Raw genomic sequence first — 20,141 nt, 5'->3', positions numbered from 1 at the left:
AGAGTGAGGGTGTGAGAGTGAGAGGGTGTGAGAGTGTGAGAGAATGTGAAAGTGAGAGAGTGAGGGTGTGAGAGTGAGAGGGTGTGAGAGTGTGAGAGTGTGTGAGGGTGTGAGAGAGAGTGAGTGTGAGAGGGTGTGAGGGTGTGAGAGTGAGAGGGTGTGAGAGTGAGTGTGTGAGGGTGAGAGAGTGAGAGAGTGTGAGGGTGAGAGAGTGTGAGAGTGAGAGGGTGTGAGAGTGAGAGAGAGTGAGAGTGTGAGAGAGAGTGAGGGTGTGAGAGTGAGAGGGTGTGAGAGTGAGTGTGTGAGGGTGAGAGAGTGAGAGAGTGTGAGGGTGAGAGAGTGTGAGGGTGAGAGAGTGAGGGTGTGAGAGTGAGAGAGTGAGTGTGAGAGAGAGTGAGTGTGTGCTCAGTACCTACAGCTGTGTGGCTGTGTGTATGTTGCTCTCTGCAGGTCCCAATGGGCGAGTGGGGGTGATGGCCGCCGGCTGTCTGATCACGTTGCTGCTTCTCCTGCTCTTACTGTGCTGTTTCTGTCTGTGTCGGAAGAAAGCGTTGGACACAAAGTGAGTGTATGCTGAGTGACCAGCGCTGAGTGACCAGCGCAGAGGCACCTCGGCGGGAGAGTGAAGACAGAGCTTTACTCTGCAGTAACCTGTGCTGTAGTCGCTGGAAACACTCATCAGGTCAGGCAGCATCTATGGAGAAAGGAAAGTGAGTCAGGGTTTCGGGTCCACGCCTCGTCGTTGACTCACTTTCCTTTCTCCATAGATGCTGCCTGACCCGCTGAGTATTCCCGGCCACTTCTGCACTGTGTAATGGCGGTGTGTTCTGGTTTACACTGAGTGAGTTTACACACCATGTCATTGGCTGTAGAACAGTTGGTATGAGCGAGCAGCGCCGAGAATTCAACCAAACAGCATCTCTGGAGCATTGGCCGCCTACATCCTTCCCCACATACAACTCTGAACCTCCATCAACACTGTCCTCGCTCCCCTCTTTATTGCTTTCTTCCGCTCTAATTGTAAGGACACACCGCTCTAGATGTATTTTAGGGAAAGCTGGAAAGGTACACGAGGGAGAAAGCAATCAAAGGTTCTGCTTGAAGGCTAAGTTGAGGAAGAGCAGGAGGAAGCTCATGTGGAGCATCAACAGCGGCACAGACCAGTTGGGCTGAACGGCCTGTTTCTGTGCTGTAGATCCTAATGGATTCTAATGTAACTCTATCAGTCTCTCACCGTCTCTTCCCCCCCCGTCGGTCTTCAAAAGCAAACTGAACGCTACCTCCTTTACTGCCTATGGTTTTCTGTCTGTGCAGAAGCTGCGAAGATCCTCAGCTTTTCTGCAACACGACCATTCCAGGGTTTGAAAGTGTGTCCAGCTGTAGGACATGAAGTTCTAACCAGGCACAGGCACAGGCACTTACATCTCAACCCATTCTCTGCAGTGAGAGAAACAGAAAGATCTTGTGACATGAACATTTCAACTGAGACTCTCACTAACTGGGGTTGTTCCAAACAGCATCCACTCCTTCCCTCAGCCCCTTCCCCCAACTCTTCCACCACCCCACCCTCCCCAGCCCCTCCGACCCCCCCATCCCACTGACGCCAGCCCTCACCCTCCCCCAGTTGGAGTTTCTTGGTGGTAGAGCATGTGGAGTCCTGTAGCTCAGTGGTTAGAGCACTCGCTTTGCAAGCGAGACACCTGGGTTCAATTCCAGGCAGAGGGCGAAACCTTGGGCAAGTTTCCTTACTCCACACACCCTCCAAACAATAATAATCCCTCCAAAACCAAGAACAACAATAAATTGGTCATTTTCAATCCATGACTGTTTGCGGGACATTGCTGTGCGCAATTGGCTGCCGCGTTCGCCCACAAATATACAGTCAATTCACTTTACAGTGTGTTCTGTGAAGCGCTTTGGGACGTCGAGAAGACGTGAATAGACTATATCAAATGCCAGGATTATTATTATTATTATTTTATTGGGAAAATCGAGGCATGAGTTGATGTATGTATGCATCGGATTGTCCTGTGTCCTGTCCTGCCCACTTCACTCAGCTGCTCACTCAGATCGCATCTGAAGACACTTCTTCGTGCCTATGGAGTTCTGTAGTTAGAGCACTCACCTCGCAAGTGAGAGGACCTGGGTTTGATTCCCGGGTCAGGGTGAAACAATGGGCAAGTTTCCTAACTCCACGTGCCCCTGTTTACCAGCAGTAAGTAGGAACCCGGTTGTTCAGTGATTTGTGAATTGCTTTTCCGGGGGTAACAATCCCTTCAAAAATAAATTTAAAAAAAATTTTGGTCACTCAATCCACGACTGTTTGTGGGGACACTGCTGTACGCGTTTTGCCCACAAAATATACAGTCACTTCACTTTACAGTATACTCTGTGAAGCACTTTGAGACGTCTGGAAGACGTGATAAGGCGCTGTATCAAATGACAGGATTATTATGATCACCTTCTCTTGCTCCCCAGCTCGATGTCACACTCCGTCACTGGTAAGTGCTCCAAGACGCTGTCTGTGTGAAGGGCGCTAGAAATGCAAGTTGTTGTCGTCGTCAATAGTGACAACTCTGGAGATTTTCCCAGACAAGGTTTGTCAGTGGAAGGAGGTGAATGGCCTTTCACTCTGTCTCTGTGTTCACTGTGTTTTTCTCCTGTTAGTTGCGGTCAGGCTGGTGTGATCAGGAGGAAGCTGCGCCGCAGACACATCAGGGGCACGTTTACGCACATCAGCACCAAACTACCCAGAATCCCTATTGGCCGTCAGAAGCTCCCAAAGGTTGTGGGTAAGTGTGCAAACTGCACAACATTCAGCACAATTTGTAAGTCCTTTTCGTTGAAAGATTTCTCTTGAATAAGCAGTCAGGTTGCCATTCTTTGCCATGACCTCTCATATCACTTCACAATATGTTGTGGTCCCCAACCAGATTGCTGTTGGCTTCTCCCCCTCCCCTCGTGTTGTGACAGCATCACATAGCTCACAGGACAATAATAAATAATAATAATCCTTGTATTTGATATATAGCCCCTTATCATGTCTTGAGACGTCTCAAAGCAATTCACAGAATATATATTTGCGTTCAGCTGGTAAAGGTGCCGGAGTAACAGACACAAGGACCTTTACAGTGTCAGACATTTACTTCAGACATGTTCCTGTTCAATGTATTTGATGTGCTTTATATAATAATAATAGTCCTTACATTTTATATAAGGTCTAAAAACAACTGTCATCAGCTTGTGGAGTCCTGTAGCTCAGCGGTTAGAGCACTCGCTTTGCAAGTGAGAGACCTGAGTTCAATTCCCGGCAGAGGGCCAAACCTCAGGCAAGTTTCCTTACTCCACACAGAGCCTAATAATAATCCCTCCAAAAGCACAACAATAATGAATTGGTCATTTTCAATCCACGACTGTTTGTGGGACATTGCTGTGCGCAATTGGCTGCCGCGTTCGCCCACAAATATACAGTCAATTCACTTTACAGTCTTTTCTGTGAAGCACTTTGAGATGACGAGAAGACGTGAAAAAGCACTATATCAAATGCAAGGATTATTATTATATTATAATCACCCCCATCCTCAAAACACCTTCCAGACCCATCCCTACTCTCCAGCTACTTGCCCCATCTCCAACCTCCCTTTCCTCTCCAAGGCCATGGAATGAGTCATTGAGTCCCAGCTTCGCTCCTTCCTCCCCTGCTATTCCCTCTATGAACCCCTCCAATCGGGGTTTCTGTGCTGCCCACATCCCTGGTCAAAGTCACTAACGATATTCTGTCCACCTGTGACCGAAGCTCTGTCTGCCTACTTGTCCTCATTGACCTCTCTACTGCCTTTCACACTATCGACCATTTTATCCTCCACCGCCTTTCCTCTCAGCGCAATCTTTGCGGACCTTGCCTGGTTCGAATCCTATCTCTCTCACCGTCTCCACTTTGTCACCACAAACATCTTCTCCTCTAGCCCCCTCACCGTCTTGTGTGGCGTTCCTCAGGGCTCTCTGTCCTTGGTCCCGTCCTCTTCAACATCTATATACTCCCTCTTGGTGCCATCATCCACAGACATGGGGTCAACTTCCACATGTATGTGGATGACACCCAACTCTCTCTCTGCCCCCACCCTTGACTCCAGACCTCATTGCTGTGCTGACAGAATGTCTGTCAGACATCAAGTCCTGGATGAGGGGAAACTTTCTTCAGTTGAACGTCAACAAGACCGAGGCTCCTGATTAGCTCTCGTCAGCGCCTCCTCACCTCAGGTGCTGACAGCATCACCATCCATGGCTGTTTACTGCACCTTGCTAAGCCAGTCCCGAACCTTGGGGTCTTGTTCAACCCTCAATTGTCCTTGATAGCCTTCACCCACCTTCACAACGAGTGCTCTAACTGCTGAGCTATAGGACTCCTTCATGTCAGGAGGACATCTCAAAGTATAGTGAAGGTGTGTTTCTTGGATGAATTTGCAGCAATTGGTCACAGCAACATTGCCCGGCTCCACCACTGTCTCACACCGCAGGTCCCCGAGACCCTCACACACGCTTTCATAACATCGAGGCTCAACTATGCAAATTCCCTACTTGTCGGCCTCCCCAGCTCCTCCCTCCACAGACTGCAGATCATCCAGAACTCTGTAGCCCGTGTCCTCTCCCACACTGGGCTCCATGGCCCTATCACCCCCATCTTCACCTAACTCCATTGGCTTCCCATCACAGAGGATACAGTTCAAGATCCTGGTCCTCACTTTCAAAGCCCTCCATGGTCTTGCTCCACCCGACCTCTGAGACATAAGAACATAAGAACATAAGAATTAGGAGTAGGCCATTCGGCCCTACGTGCCTGGTCCGCCATTCTTCATTCCTCCTAACCCATATCATCCTGTTCACGCCTTCCGCTCAGCGGGCTCCGGCCTGCTTCACTTCCCCCGCCTTGCTTGCTCCACTATTGGCGGGTGGGCCTTCCGCCACGCTGCCCCCCTCTGGAACTCCATCCTGCATTCCCTCCGACTCGCTCCTCCATTGCCTCCTTCAATTGGGTATCTCAAGACCCTCCTTTTCGACCGTACCTTTGGTCACCCTCCTTCACCCTGCCCTCCACCCTCCCCGATCTTGACCCCCAGCTTGGGTCAGAAACACAGACTGCTCAGCGCCTTGGGACGACCTCCCTACATGAAAGGCGCTGTGCAAATGTAATTGTGTTGTTTCATAATAATAATCCTTGCATTTGATATAGAGCCTTATCACATCTTCGAGACATCTGAAAGCGCTTCATAGATGTAAAGTGAATTGACTGTATATTTGTGGGCGAAACGAGGCAGCCAATTGTGCACAGCAGCGTCCCACAAGCAGTCAGGAATTGAAGTGACCAAATTATTATTTTTTTGAAGGAATTATTATCCCTGAAAAAGCAATTAACAACCAGGTTCCTACTTACTGTTAGTTAAACAGATGTATGGAGTAAGGAAACCTGCCCAATATTTCACCCTGCTGGGAATCAAACTCCGGACTCTCACTTGCGAGGCGAGTGCTCTAACCACTGAGCTACAGGACTCCTTCATGTCAGGAGGACATCTCAAAGTATAGTGAACATGTGTGTTTTTGGATGAATGATGCAGCAATTGCTCATAGCAATGTCACACAAACAGCCACGAAGTGAAAGACAAATTTTATCTGGTGGATTGCTTGCTACGACATCGGGAGAAACTCCTTTCAAATGGTGTATATTTGTACAGCGCTTTCACGTCGGGAGGAAGTCCCAAGGTGCTGGGCATTCAGGTATTTGTCCATAAGCAGGGTGGTGGGGGTTGGGATCAGGGAGGGTGGAGGCCAGGGAGGGTAGGAGGGTGACCAAATGCATGATCGAAGAGGAGGGTCTTGAGACGTGGCTTGAAGGAGACAGGGGGGGGAGCGAGGCGAAGGGAATATGGGATGGAGTTCCATAGGGTGGAGGCAGAGAGACTGAAGGCCTGACTGTCCATGGTGGGGTGGGCCAGGGACGTGGAGCAGCTATAGCCTACCAAGTGGAGGGAGCGGGCAGGTTGATAAGCAGTCTGCAGGTTAGAGAGGTAGGAGGGGGCAAGCCTGTGGAGGGCCTTGAAGTTCAGGATGAGAATTTTGAACTCTATCCTCTGTGTGATGGGGAGCCAGTGGAGTCGGGTGAGGGTGGGGGTGATAATAATAATAATAATAATCCTTGCATTTGATATAGCGCTTTTCATGTCGGGAGGACGTCCCAAAGCGCTTCACAGAACACACTGTAAAGTGAATTGACTGTATATTTGTGGGCGAACGCGGCGGCCAATTGCGCACAGCAATGTCCCACAAACAGTCGTAGATTGAAAATGACCAATTTATTATTGGTTTTGGAGGAATTATTATTAGGCTCTGTGTGGAGTAAGGAAACTTGCCCAAGGTTTCGCCCTCTGCCAGGAATTGAACTCAGGTCTCTCACTTGCAAAGCGAGTGCTCTAACCACTGAGCTACAGGACTCCACGGAGCCTGGTGCGGGAGAGGACACGGGCTGCAGAGTTCTGGATGATCTGCAGCTTGTGGAGGGAAGAGTTGGGGAGGCCGACAAGCAGGGAGTTGGCATAGTCGGGCCTCGATGTGATGAATAGGTACCCAGAGGGTTTCGGTTTAATGCACATTCAGCAATGTGTGGCACTCTTATCAGCAATGCTTTGGAACATCATCCTAGATTGAATGCAAAATCCTGACATTATATAACACAAACTACATTGCACACTGCAGTGTAAATGTTTTTAGCTATGATATTTTGGAATTAAAATTAAATATTTTGATATGTACTAGAGATGAGGGACTACAATTATGTGTGGAGACTCGAGAGCTGGAATTATTCTCCTTAAAACAGAGAAACTTGAGGGTTAGGGTTAGGGTGTGTCTGAGCTCCTGTACATTTAATAGAGGTGTTCAAAATTATGAGGGTGTTTTGATAGTGTAGATCGGGAGCAACTGTTTCCTCTGGCAGGTGGGTCAGTAACCAGAGCGCACAGAATTAAGATAATTGGCAGAAGAACCAGAGGGATGATGAGGATAGTTGTTACGTTCAGGAATGCACGAGATGGAAGGGTGGTGCAAACAGATTTGATAACAGCTTTCAAAGGGAATTGGATAGGTTCTTGAAAAGGAAACATTTGCAGGGCTATGGGGTAAGAGTGAGGGAGTGGGACTAGTTGCATAGTTTTCAAAGAGCCAGCACAAGGCATGATAATAATAATAATAATAATACTTGCATTTGATACAGTGCTTTTCACGTCGGGAGGACGTCCCAAAGCGCTTCACAGAACACACTGTAAAGTGAATTAACTGCATATTTGTGGGCGAACCCGGCAGCCAATTGCGCACAGCAATGTCCCACAAACAGTCGTGGATTGAAAATGACCAATTTATTACTGTTTTTGGAGGGATTATTATTAGGCTCTGTGTGGAGTAAGGAAACTTGCCCGAGGTTTCGCCCTCTGCCGGGAATTGAACTCAGGTCTCTCACTTGCAAAGCGAGTGCTCAACCACTGAGCTACAGGACTCCACAATGGGTTGAATGACTTCTTTCTGTGCTGTAAAATTCCAAGATTCTATATGTAAAAGTTCAAAGTTGTACTACGTAGGTCACAATATATAGTGTTAAATGTCCATCACCCATGGATTAACTATGGTCAAATCCATGTACATGTCAAAATAATCTAATTAGTCACCAATGAAAAGACTGTAAGTGACTTTATAATGCTCTTAATTGGCTTTGTTAAATAATCCAAAGTGGAGAGGAGGGAGCAGAGTGGCCACAGTTGGGTGTCAAGAACATATTTTCAAAGACTTCAGGAGAGAACAGAGTGATTTGGAGTTTCAACAAAATGAGAGAGAATGGAATATCTCCATCTGTGTCTTTCTCTCTTCCTTTCCACATGTATGTTTGTGTGTGCCTGAGCTCCTGTACATTTGGGATTGAAAAAGTAAACCCAATTCAATACACTGCAACAACATAACAACAGAACAAGAGGACGGCAGGTTTACAGCTGAAAAGGGCAATTTCAGGATAGATACTAGGAAGGTTTTCTTTACTTAAAGATCAACCAATGCCTGGAACAGGTTGCCTGGGAGGGACCAGGACACTGGACTCATTTAAAAAGCAGCCTGATGCTGTGACAGGGGGAAGATGGGTGGATGTTCTTGAAGGATGAGATTGGATGGGTCAAAGGGCTTTCTTCATCCAAACTAGCTCAGGATTGTGATTGTGTGTCTCCAATCTCCCTCTACCTTTCTCTCTCTCTTTCTACCTATGTGTTTCTACCTATGTGTGTGTGTGTGTCTCCCTCTTTCTACCTCTGTGTGTGTGTGTGTGTGTGTGTCTTTCTCTCTCACTATCTGTGTATCTCTCTTAGAGTCACTCAACAATTTATGGAGGCATCATGATTGGCATTAGGGCCTTTGAGATTTATTTGTTTTGAAAACTGAGAGCTTAGTTGTGTGAAAATAAGTGTTCCAAATTCCTCCTCCTCACCATCTTCCTCTCTCCATAACTACAATCTGGGTCAGTTTATCTCAAAGTCAAAAGATTGTGGGTTCCAGCTCCACATCAGGACTTTGAGTTGCCAGCGGATGCTGACACCTATTGTTGACAGTGCAGTGCAGAGGCAGCACTATGCTGTCTGGGGTGCTGTCCTTCAGATGAGGTGTAAAACGTCTGCCTATTCAGGTGGATGTTAAAGATGCTATCAGACAAGAGAAGGAAGTTTCCCATGTTGTCCTGCTAACAATCCCCAAATAAATTGATCATTCAGTTCATGGCTGCTTGTGGGACACTGCTGTGAGCTAATTGCTGTCACATTTGCCTATAAAATACACAGTCACTACACGTTGCAGAAACCAATGGTTGAATCAGACAGTGTGGATGCTTTAAAGAGGAAGCTGGACCTTCACTTGAGGGAACAAGGAACAGAAAGCTATTGGAGGGTTGTAAGGAGTTGGTGTGGAGTTGTGTGGATTATGAACACCAGGACAGTCTGTGCTGTTCAGTCTGTGTAAATCTTGGTCAATTCTGTGAAGCACTTTGTAAACAACAAGGATTGTTATCATTGCCCACAACACTTCCCCCCCCCTCCCACCACTCCCCATCCCTCCTCCCAACACTTCCCCCCCACCCCCCACACACCGTGCTATCCCTCTCTTTCTGCAGTCTCTATCTCTTCCGCTTCTCTTTGTATTTTCACTTTTCCCCCCTCTACCCTCTCTCTCTATCTCCCCCTGTCTCTCTTCCTCTCTCTGTCTCCCGCCGCCCCCCCCTCGGGTTGGCTGTCAGTTACAGTGCTGCTGTTGGGATGATGGGATGAGGATGGTCCCACGAGCAGCTGGTGTAGGTCTGTTAGCCCCGCAGTGAACACAGCAACGCGAGGAGCTGGCGCTGGCTCACAGTGACTGGCGGCTGTGAGGTGGGCCTCAGCTCAGTGCGCTGTGTAACAGATGCTTCACAGGCAGCGCAGCCCAACCGGACGGACATTCCTGAGCAGCCTCTGGGAACGCACAGGAAGCAGTGGAATTGAGCAGCAGTTTTACCATCAGTGCAATCTCTCTCTGTGCTGAACCACAGATGTAACCAGAACAAGAGGGAATATTGGGCAGTGGGGGAGGGGCTCGTGTGGCTTCAATTCTACAACATTTTGGGATCTGAGTTGCTCAATTCTGGACTTGTTTCATTGCCCAACAGCAACTGATGGTCACAAGAAACTGCTGGACTGGCTGTTAGTCACACCTTTCAATCTTTCATTCAGGGTCTGACCAAATCAGCTTTCCACCATGTCAACCACATCACCCCCCCACACCCCCTCCATGCTCCCCAACCCCCACCCACTCCCCCCACTGCTCCCCCCCACCTCCCTTGATCGTCTCCCACAACTCAGTGGTTAGAGCAATCGCTTTGCAAGCAAGAAACCTGGGTTTGATTCCCGGCAGGGCAAGTCTCCTTACTGCACAAGCCTGATAATAATCCCTCGACAACCCCCACCCCCCCAAAACAAAATTGGACATTTCAATCCACGGCTGCTGTGCGCAATTGGCTGCCGTATTTCGCCCATAAAATTTATAGTCAATTCACTTTAAAGCATATTTGTGAAGCGCTTTGAGATATCTAGAAGACTTGAAAAGCGCTATATCAAATGCAAGGATTATTATTATTATTAATAACTCAGCCCTTCCCCCACTCCGACTCCTCCCCCGCTCTGGCAACTCCTCTTGGGCCACCCAAGTAAGAGGTGTGGCCTCAGGAGAGGCGAGAGAAGTTGGGATTATTCTCCTTGAAGCAAAGGTTAAGAGGAGACTTAATAGAAGTGTTTAAAGTGATGAGGGGATTCGCTAGGGTAAACAAGGAGAAACTAATCCCACTGGCGGGTGGGTCGGTAACCCGAGGGCATCGATTTAAAATATTTGTTAAAAGAAACAGAGAAGAGGCGAAATGTTTTCACAGCGAGTTGTTGGGATCTGGAATGCATTGCAGGGCTATGGGGAGAGAGCGGGGGAGTGGGGCTGATCAGGGCTATGGGGAGAGAGCGGGGGAGTGGGGCTGATCAGGGCTATGGGGAGAGAGCGGGGGAGTGGGGCTGATCAGGGCTATGGGGAGACCGATGATGATTATGATGGTGGTAATGATGATGATGGTGATGATGATGACAGTGATGATGATGACGGTGACAAAGATGATGATGGTGATGATGATGATGGTGGTGATGACAGGGTGATGGTGATGATGGTGATGATTGTGATGATGATGATGATGATGATAATGTTGATGATGATGGTGATGATGATGGTGTTGATGGTGATGATGATGATGGTGATTGATGATGGTGATGATTTTGGTGATGATTATGATGATGGTGATGCTGATGATGGTGATGGTGATGATGATGATGGTGGTGATGATGGTGATGATGACGGTGATGATGATGATGGTGGTGATGGTGAATGATGATAATGATGGTGATAATGATGGTGATGATGATAGTGGTGATGATGATTATGTTGGTGATGATTATGATGATGGTGATGACGGTGATGGTGATGATGATGTTGGTGATGATGGTGATAATGGTGATGATGATGTGTTGATGATGGTGATGATGTTGATGGTGGTGATGATGATGGTGATGATGATGATGATGATAGTGATGATGATGGTGGTGATGATGTTGGTGATGATGATGATGGTAATGATGAAGATGGTGATGATGATGATAGTGATGACGACGCTGGTGATGGTGGTGGTGGTGATGATGATGATGACAATGATAGTGGTGGTGGTGATGATGGTGATGATGGCAATGATGATTGGTAATGATGATGATGATGATGGTGGTGATGGTGATGGTGATGATGATTCTGATGATGATGGAGATGATGATGGTGGTGTTGATGGTGATGATGATGATGAGATGATGGTGATGATGGTAATGGTGGTGATGACGATGATGATGGTGGTGATGACAATGATGGTAATGATGACGGTGGTGATGTTGATGATGACGGTGATGATGGTGATCATGATGATAATGATGACGATGATGATGGTGGTGATGATGATGGTGATGATGATGATAGTGATGATGATGACGGGGATAAAGATGGTGATGATGATGGTGGTGATGACGGTGATGGTAATGATAGTGATGATGATGGTGGTGATGATTGATGGTGATGGTGATGATGATGATGATGGTGATGATAATAATGATGATGATGGTGGTGATGATGAAAATGGTGATGATGATGATGGTGATGGTGTTAATAATGATACTGATGATAATAATGATGGTGGTGATGGTAATGATGCTGATGATGATGGTGTTGATGGTGATGATGATGATGGAGGTGATGTTGATGATGGTGGTGATGGTAATGATGCTGATGGTGGTGATGATGATGGTGTTGATGGTGATGATGATGATGGAGATGTTGTTGATGATGGTGGTGATGATGGTGGTGGTGATGATGATGATGATGGAGATGAGGATGATGATGATGGTGATGAGGGTGATGGTAATGAGGATAGTGTTGGTAGTGGTGATGATGATGGTGATGATGATGGTGTTGATGGTGGTGATGATGGAGATGATGATGATGGTAATGATGATGATGGTGATGCTGATGATGGTGATGGTGATGATGATGATGGTGGTGATGATGTTGGTGATGATGGTGACAGTGATGATGATGGTGGTGATGATGATGATGGTGGTGATGATGGTGATGATGACGGTGATGATGATGAAAATGGTGATGATGATTATGTTGGTGATGATTATGATGACGGTGATGGTGATGATGATGATGATGGTGATGACGGTGATGGTGATGATGATGGTGATAATGGTGATGAGGGGATGGTGTTGATGATGGTGATGATGTTGATTGTGGTGATGATGATGGTGATGGTGCTGATGATGGTGGTGATGATGTTGGTGATGATGTTGGTGATGATGATAATGATGGTGATGATGAAGATGGTGATGATGATGATGGTGATGATGTTGATTGTGGTGATGATGATGGTGATGATGGTGCTAATGATGGTGGTGATGATGTTGGTGATGATGATAATGATGGTGATGATGAAGATGGTGATGATGATGATGGTGATGACGACGGTGATGATGGTGGTCGTGATGATGATGGTGATGCTGATGATGACAATCATAGTGATGATGATGATAGTGATGATGGTGATGAGGGAGGTGGTGATGATGATGATGGCAATGATGATGATGATAATGATGGTGGTGATGGTGATGATGCTGATGATGATGGTGTGATGATGATGGTGTTGATCGTGATGATGTTGATGGTCATGATGATGGTGATGGTGGTGATGATGATGGTGTTGATGGTAATGATGATGATGGAGATGATGATGATGATGGTAATGAAGATGGTGTTGGTATTGATGATGATAACGGTGTTGATGGTGATGATGATGATGGAGATGATGGTGATGATGATAATGATGATGACGACGGTGATGATGGTGGTGGTGATGATGGTGGTGGTGATGATGATGATGGTAATGATGATGATGGTGGTGATGACAGTGATGGTATTGGTGATGATGATGATGGTGGTGATGATAGTGATGGTGATGATGATGATGATGATGGTAATGATGATGATGACGGTGACGGTGATGATGATAGTGGTGATGATGATTATGTTGGTGATGATTATGATGATGCTGATGATGATGATGATGATGACGATGACGGTGATGATGACGATGGTGATGATGGTGATCATGATGATAATAATGACGATGATGATGATAATTTTGATGACGATGATGATGGTGTGATGATGAAGATGGTGGTGGTGATGAGGGTGATGTTAATGATGATTGTATTGGTGGTGATGATGATGGTGGTGATCATGGTGATGGTGGTGATGATGATGATGATGATGATGATGGTGATGATGATGATGGTGATGACGGTGATGGTAATGATGGTGGTGATAATGATAATGATGGTGATGTGATGACGGTGATGATGACAGTGATGATGATGGTGGTGGTGACAATGATGATGATGATGACGGTAATGATGATGGTGATCAAGATGGTGATGATGATGACATGATGATGACAGTGATGGTGATGATAGTGATGATGACGATGATGATAGTGATGATGATGATGATGATGATGGTAATGAAGCTGGTGATGATGGTGATAATGGCGATGATGATGGTGATGATGATGATAATGATGGTGATGATGATGGTGTTGATGATGATGATGGTGGTGATGATGATGGTGATGATGGTGATGATGATGAGAATGGTGATATGATGGTGATGATGGTGATGACGATGATAGTGATGATGATGGTGATGATGATGAAGAAGATGATGATGGTGATGACAGTGATGATGACTGTGATGGTGATGGCGATGATGATGGTGATGGTGATGATGACAAGGATGGTGATGATGATGATGGTAACGATAATGATGGTGATGATGATGGTGGTGGTTATACTGATGATGATGTTGATGATGGTGTTGATGATGGTGATGATGGTGATGATGATGATGATGATGGCGGCGATGGTGATGATGGTGGTGATGATGATAGTGATGATGATTATGATAGTGATGGTGGTGAAGATGGTGGTGATCATGGTGATGGTGGCGAAGATGATGATGCTGATGATGATGATGGTGGTGATGAGGGTGATGGTAGTGATGATGATGATGGTGGTGATCATGGTGATGGTGGTGATGAAGATGATAATGATATTGTTGGTGATGACGGTGATGGTAATGATGTTGGTGATGAGGGTGATGTTGGTGATGATGATGATGGTGGTGATCATGGTGATGGTGGTGATGATGATGATGGTGATGATGATGATGGTGATGACGGTGATGTTAATGATGGTGGTGATGATGATAATGATAGTGATGTGATGACGGTGATGATGACAGTGATGATGGTGGTGGTGACAATGATGATGATGATGACGGTGATGATGATGGTGATGATGCAGATGATGATGCTGATGACAGTGATGATGACAGTGATGGTGATGATGGTGATAATGAAGATGATGATGGTGATGATGGTGGTGTTGATGATGATGATGGTGGTGATGATGGTGGTAATGATGGTGGTGGTGATGATGATGGTGATGATGGTGATGATGATGACGATGGTGATATGGCGATGATGGTGATGATGATGACAGTGATGATGATGGTGATGATGATGAAGAAGAAGATGATGGTGATGACAGTGATGATGACTGTGATGGTGATGATGATGGTGATGATGATGTTGGTGCTGGTGATGATGGTGATGATGATCATGGTGATGATGATGGTGATGATGACGATGATGGTGGTGATGATGATGATGGTAACGATAATGATGGTGATGATGATGGTGGTCGTTATACTGATGATGATGTTGATGATGGTGATGATGATGGTGATTATGATGGTGATGATGGTGATGATGATGATGATGATGGCGATGGTGATGATGGTGATGATGTTGGTGATGATGATGGTGATGGTGATGATGACGATGATGGTGATGATGATGATGATGGTAACGATAATGATGATGATGATGATGGTGGTGGTTATACTGATGATGATGTTGATGATGGTAATGATGATGATGGCGATGGTGATGATGGTGATGATGATGTTGGTGCTGGTTATGATGGTGATGATGATGATGATGGTGATGTGATGATGACGATGATGGTGATGATGATGATGATGGTAACGATAATGATGGCGATGATGATGGTGGTGGTTATACTGATGATGATGTTGATGATGGTGATGATGATGGTGATGATGGTGTTGATGATGATGATGGCGATGGTAATGATGGTGATGATGGTAATGTTGATGATGGTGATGATGATGATGACGATGGTGATGATGGTGATGGTAATTATGGTGATGGTGTTGATGATGATGATGATGGTGATGAAGGTGATGATGATAATGATGGTGATGATGATGACGGTGATGATGATGGTGATGATGATGACAGTGATGACTGTGACACACACACACACATACACACACACACTAACAAACACTCAAATACACGCTCACACACACATTCACACACAAACTCACACATACACTCACACACACACACACAGTCACACACACGCGCACACTCACACTAACAAGCACATAAAGACACACTCACACACACACTCACACAAATATTCACACACACACTCACACACACACTCACATTCACTCACACACAGTCAAACACACACACACACTCACACACACTCAAACACCCACACTCTCACACACACACTCACATGCACAAAGTCACACACACTCACAGCACTCAAACACACACAGTGTCACACACACATTCACACACAAATACACACTCACACACCCTCACACTCACACTAACAAACACTCAAACATATTCACACACACATTCACACACAAATACACACTCACACACCCTCTCACACACACACACTCACAAACACACACAGTGTACACTCACTCACAACACTCAAACACACAAACTCACACACACACTCATGCAGTCAGACACACATTCACACACACAGTCACACACACTCACACACATTCACACTAACAAACACTCAAACATATTCACACACACATTCACACACAAATATGGTGATGATGATGGTGGTCGTTATACTGATGATGATGCTGATGACAGTGATGATGACAGTGATGGTGATGATGGTGATAATGAAGATGATGATGGTGATGATGGTGGTGTTGATGATGATGATGGTGGTGATGATGGTGGTAATGATGGTGGTGGTGATGATGATGGTGATGATGGTGATGATGATGACGATGGTGATATGGCGATGATGGTGATGATGATGACAGTGATGATGATGGTGATGATGATGAAGAAGAAGATGATGGTGATGACAGTGATGATGACTGTGATGGTGATGATGATGGTGATGATGATGTTGGTGCTGGTGATGATGGTGATGATGATCATGGTGATGATGATGGTGATGATGACGATGATGGTGGTGATGATGATGATGGTAACGATAATGATGGTGATGATGATGGTGGTCGTTATACTGATGATGATGTTGATGATGGTGATGATGATGGTGATTATGATGGTGATGATGGTGATGATGATGATGATGATGGCGATGGTGATGATGGTGATGATGTTGGTGATGATGATGGTGATGGTGATGATGACGATGATGGTGATGATGATGATGATGGTAACGATAATGATGATGATGATGATGGTGGTGGTTATACTGATGATGATGTTGATGATGGTAATGATGATGATGGCGATGGTGATGATGGTGATGATGATGTTGGTGCTGGTTATGATGGTGATGATGATGATGATGGTGATGTGATGATGACGATGATGGTGATGATGATGATGATGGTAACGATAATGATGGCGATGATGATGGTGGTGGTTATACTGATGATGATGTTGATGATGGTGATGATGATGGTGATGATGGTGTTGATGATGATGATGGCGATGGTAATGATGGTGATGATGGTAATGTTGATGATGGTGATGATGATGATGACGATGGTGATGATGGTGATGGTAATTATGGTGATGGTGTTGATGATGATGATGATGGTGATGAAGGTGATGATGATAATGATGGTGATGATGATGACGGTGATGATGATGGTGATGATGATGACAGTGATGACTGTGACACACACACACACATACACACACACACTAACAAACACTCAAATACACGCTCACACACACATTCACACACAAACTCACACATACACTCACACACACACACACAGTCACACACACGCGCACACTCACACTAACAAGCACATAAAGACACACTCACACACACACTCACACAAATATTCACACACACACTCACACACACACTCACATTCACTCACACACAGTCAAACACACACACACACTCACACACACTCAAACACCCACACTCTCACACACACACTCACATGCACAAAGTCACACACACTCACAGCACTCAAACACACACAGTGTCACACACACATTCACACACAAATACACACTCACACACCCTCACACTCACACTAACAAACACTCAAACATATTCACACACACATTCACACACAAATACACACTCACACACCCTCTCACACACACACACTCACAAACACACACAGTGTACACTCACTCACAACACTCAAACACACAAACTCACACACACACTCATGCAGTCAGACACACATTCACACACACAGTCACACACACTCACACACATTCACACTAACAAACACTCAAACATATTCACACACACATTCACACACAAATACACACTCACACACCCTTACACACACACAGTCACACACACGCACACACTCACACTAACAAGCACTCAAAGACACACTCACACACATACACTCACATTCACTCACACACAGTCAAACACACACACACTCACACACACTCAAACATACACTCTCTCACACACACACACTCACATGCACAACGTCACACACACTCTCACACACTCACACACAAACACTCACACGTACACACACTCACACACACACATTCACACAAACATAGACATACTCACACACAGTCACAAACACACACTCACACAAACACACTCACACACACTCATGCTAACACACTGACAACAACAACAACAAGATTGCATTTATAGAGCGCCTTTCACGTCGGGAGGACATCCCAAGGCGCTGGGTAACACCTTCACGCTAACACACTTACACACATACACACTCACACACTCACACGCACTCACACACACAAACACACACTCACACACACAAACACATACTCACTCACACACACAAACGCACACAGAGAGAACTGCACCCACACAGTGTACAGCTCCACACAGTGTACAGCCCCACACAGTGTACAGCCCCACACAGTGTACAGCTCCACACAGTGTACAGCCCCACACAGTGTACAGCCCCACACAGTGTACAGCCCCACACAGTGTACAGCCCCACACAGTGTACAGCCCCACACAGTGTACAGCCCCACACAGTGTACAGCCCCACACAGTGTACAGCCCCACACAGTGTACAGCCCCACACAGTGTACAGCCCCACACAGTGTACAGCTCCACACAGTCTGGTTGTACCATCCGTCCCAGTAACTGCTCAGCTTCTGGTAAAATGCCCTTCAGTGCTGTGACTGCTGCTCACTAAGGTTCCGTTTCTTCATTTAAAATCCAATCGTTTAAGGTTTGTTTATTTTCCCTGTTGTTGCTGCCAAAATATATCACTGCACATTTTTATATTGAACTATACCTGCCATCTGCCCGTCCACCCTGGAAGTCTCTGTGTCCTCTATCCATGGCCTTTCACAATCCTCGTCACAATTTGCCATTCCCTCCGATTAGTTGTTATCAGCAAATTTTCATAATGTTCCTTAGTTCTGACCTTGGGATGTGTTTTATGTACGGTGCAGCCTGGTTTGACTGGCAGTCACTGGCACTCACTGGCAGTCATTGGCAGTCACTGGCCCTCACTGGCAGTCATTGGCAGTCACTGGCACTCACTGGCAATCATTGGCAGTCACTGGCACTCACTGGCAGTCATTGGCAGTCACTGGCACTCAATGGCAGTCATTGGCAGTCACTGGCACTCACTGGCAATCATTGGCAGTCACTGGCACTCACTGGCAGTCATTGGCAGTCACTGGCACTCACTGGCAATCATTGGCAGTCACTGGCACTCACTGGCAATCATTGGCAGTCACTGGCACTCACTGGCAATCATTGGCAGTCACTGGCACTCATTGGCAGTCACTGGCAATGGCTTTACACCAGCAGCACATCATCATATTAGGACAGAGGACATCACTGGCTAAAGGACATTGTAATTTAGCTTATCTTAATTACCACAGGGCAACCCCATCACAGCAGCCTCTCAGTTGAGTATGAGAGGGTTTGTTTCAACACACACCAGTGGCGCACATCTGCCTTCTGACATTGATACTAAAAAAATGGCTGATATCCAGATGATCAAGTCCCAGCTGCTGGTGTGACTGCTCTACTCTCTCTGTGAGGGCAGCAGGTGTCTGCTTTGAGCGGCAATCATTCCTGGGTTGGGGGGTGGCAGTGGGGGTCTGTATGGAGGAGGGGCATCTGTTGTGTGGCAGGAGGCTGTTGCGAGGGGGGGTGCAGCCTGTTTTAAGTGGGGGTCTGTTAGGGATGGGGGTCTGTTGTGCGTGTTGACTGACTGATTATGAAGGTGATTTTCCTTTCAGTTGCACACCATGACATAGAGAACACCTTAAACTGCAGTTACATTGAGCCTCCGTCTGGTGGTGCAGCAACCAGAACAGCCAACTACAGCAACAGCCACAGCTACAACAGTTCCAGCTACAGGTAAACCAACAGCTACAGCTTCCACACAGCTACAGAAACAGCTATAACAACAGCTACAACTCAGCTACAGTAACTTCTGCAGTAACAGCTACAGCAAAACTACAGTAAATACTGCAGCAACAGCTATGGCAATAGCAACAGTTACAGCAACAACTACATCAACAACAAGAGCTGCAGCAACAGATACAGCATCAGCTACATCAACAGCTACAATTACCG

General features: G+C 46.2%; 1 protein-coding gene across 1 annotated transcript in view; it reads left to right on the top strand.

The window, feature by feature from the left end:
* The window catches only part of LOC103173221 (scavenger receptor class F member 2-like), a 48,545-nt gene that overhangs the window by 19,877 nt on the left and 8,527 nt on the right, over nt 1-20,141 (top strand). Inside the window, exons 3-5 of the mRNA XM_042337331.1 lie at nt 451-562; nt 2,668-2,792; nt 19,802-19,858. Coding sequence (XP_042193265.1) covers nt 451-562; nt 2,668-2,792; nt 19,802-19,858 — 294 coding nt within the window. The remainder of the gene's footprint in view (nt 1-450; nt 563-2,667; nt 2,793-19,801; nt 19,859-20,141) is intronic.

Source organism: Callorhinchus milii, unplaced genomic scaffold, assembly GCF_018977255.1.
Source record: "Callorhinchus milii isolate IMCB2004 unplaced genomic scaffold, IMCB_Cmil_1.0 Scaffold8, whole genome shotgun sequence".
Lineage (NCBI taxonomy): Eukaryota > Metazoa > Chordata > Chondrichthyes > Chimaeriformes > Callorhinchidae > Callorhinchus > Callorhinchus milii.
The sequence above is the reverse complement of the archived record's forward strand: the minus strand, read 5'-3'. Positions and strand labels throughout refer to the sequence as shown.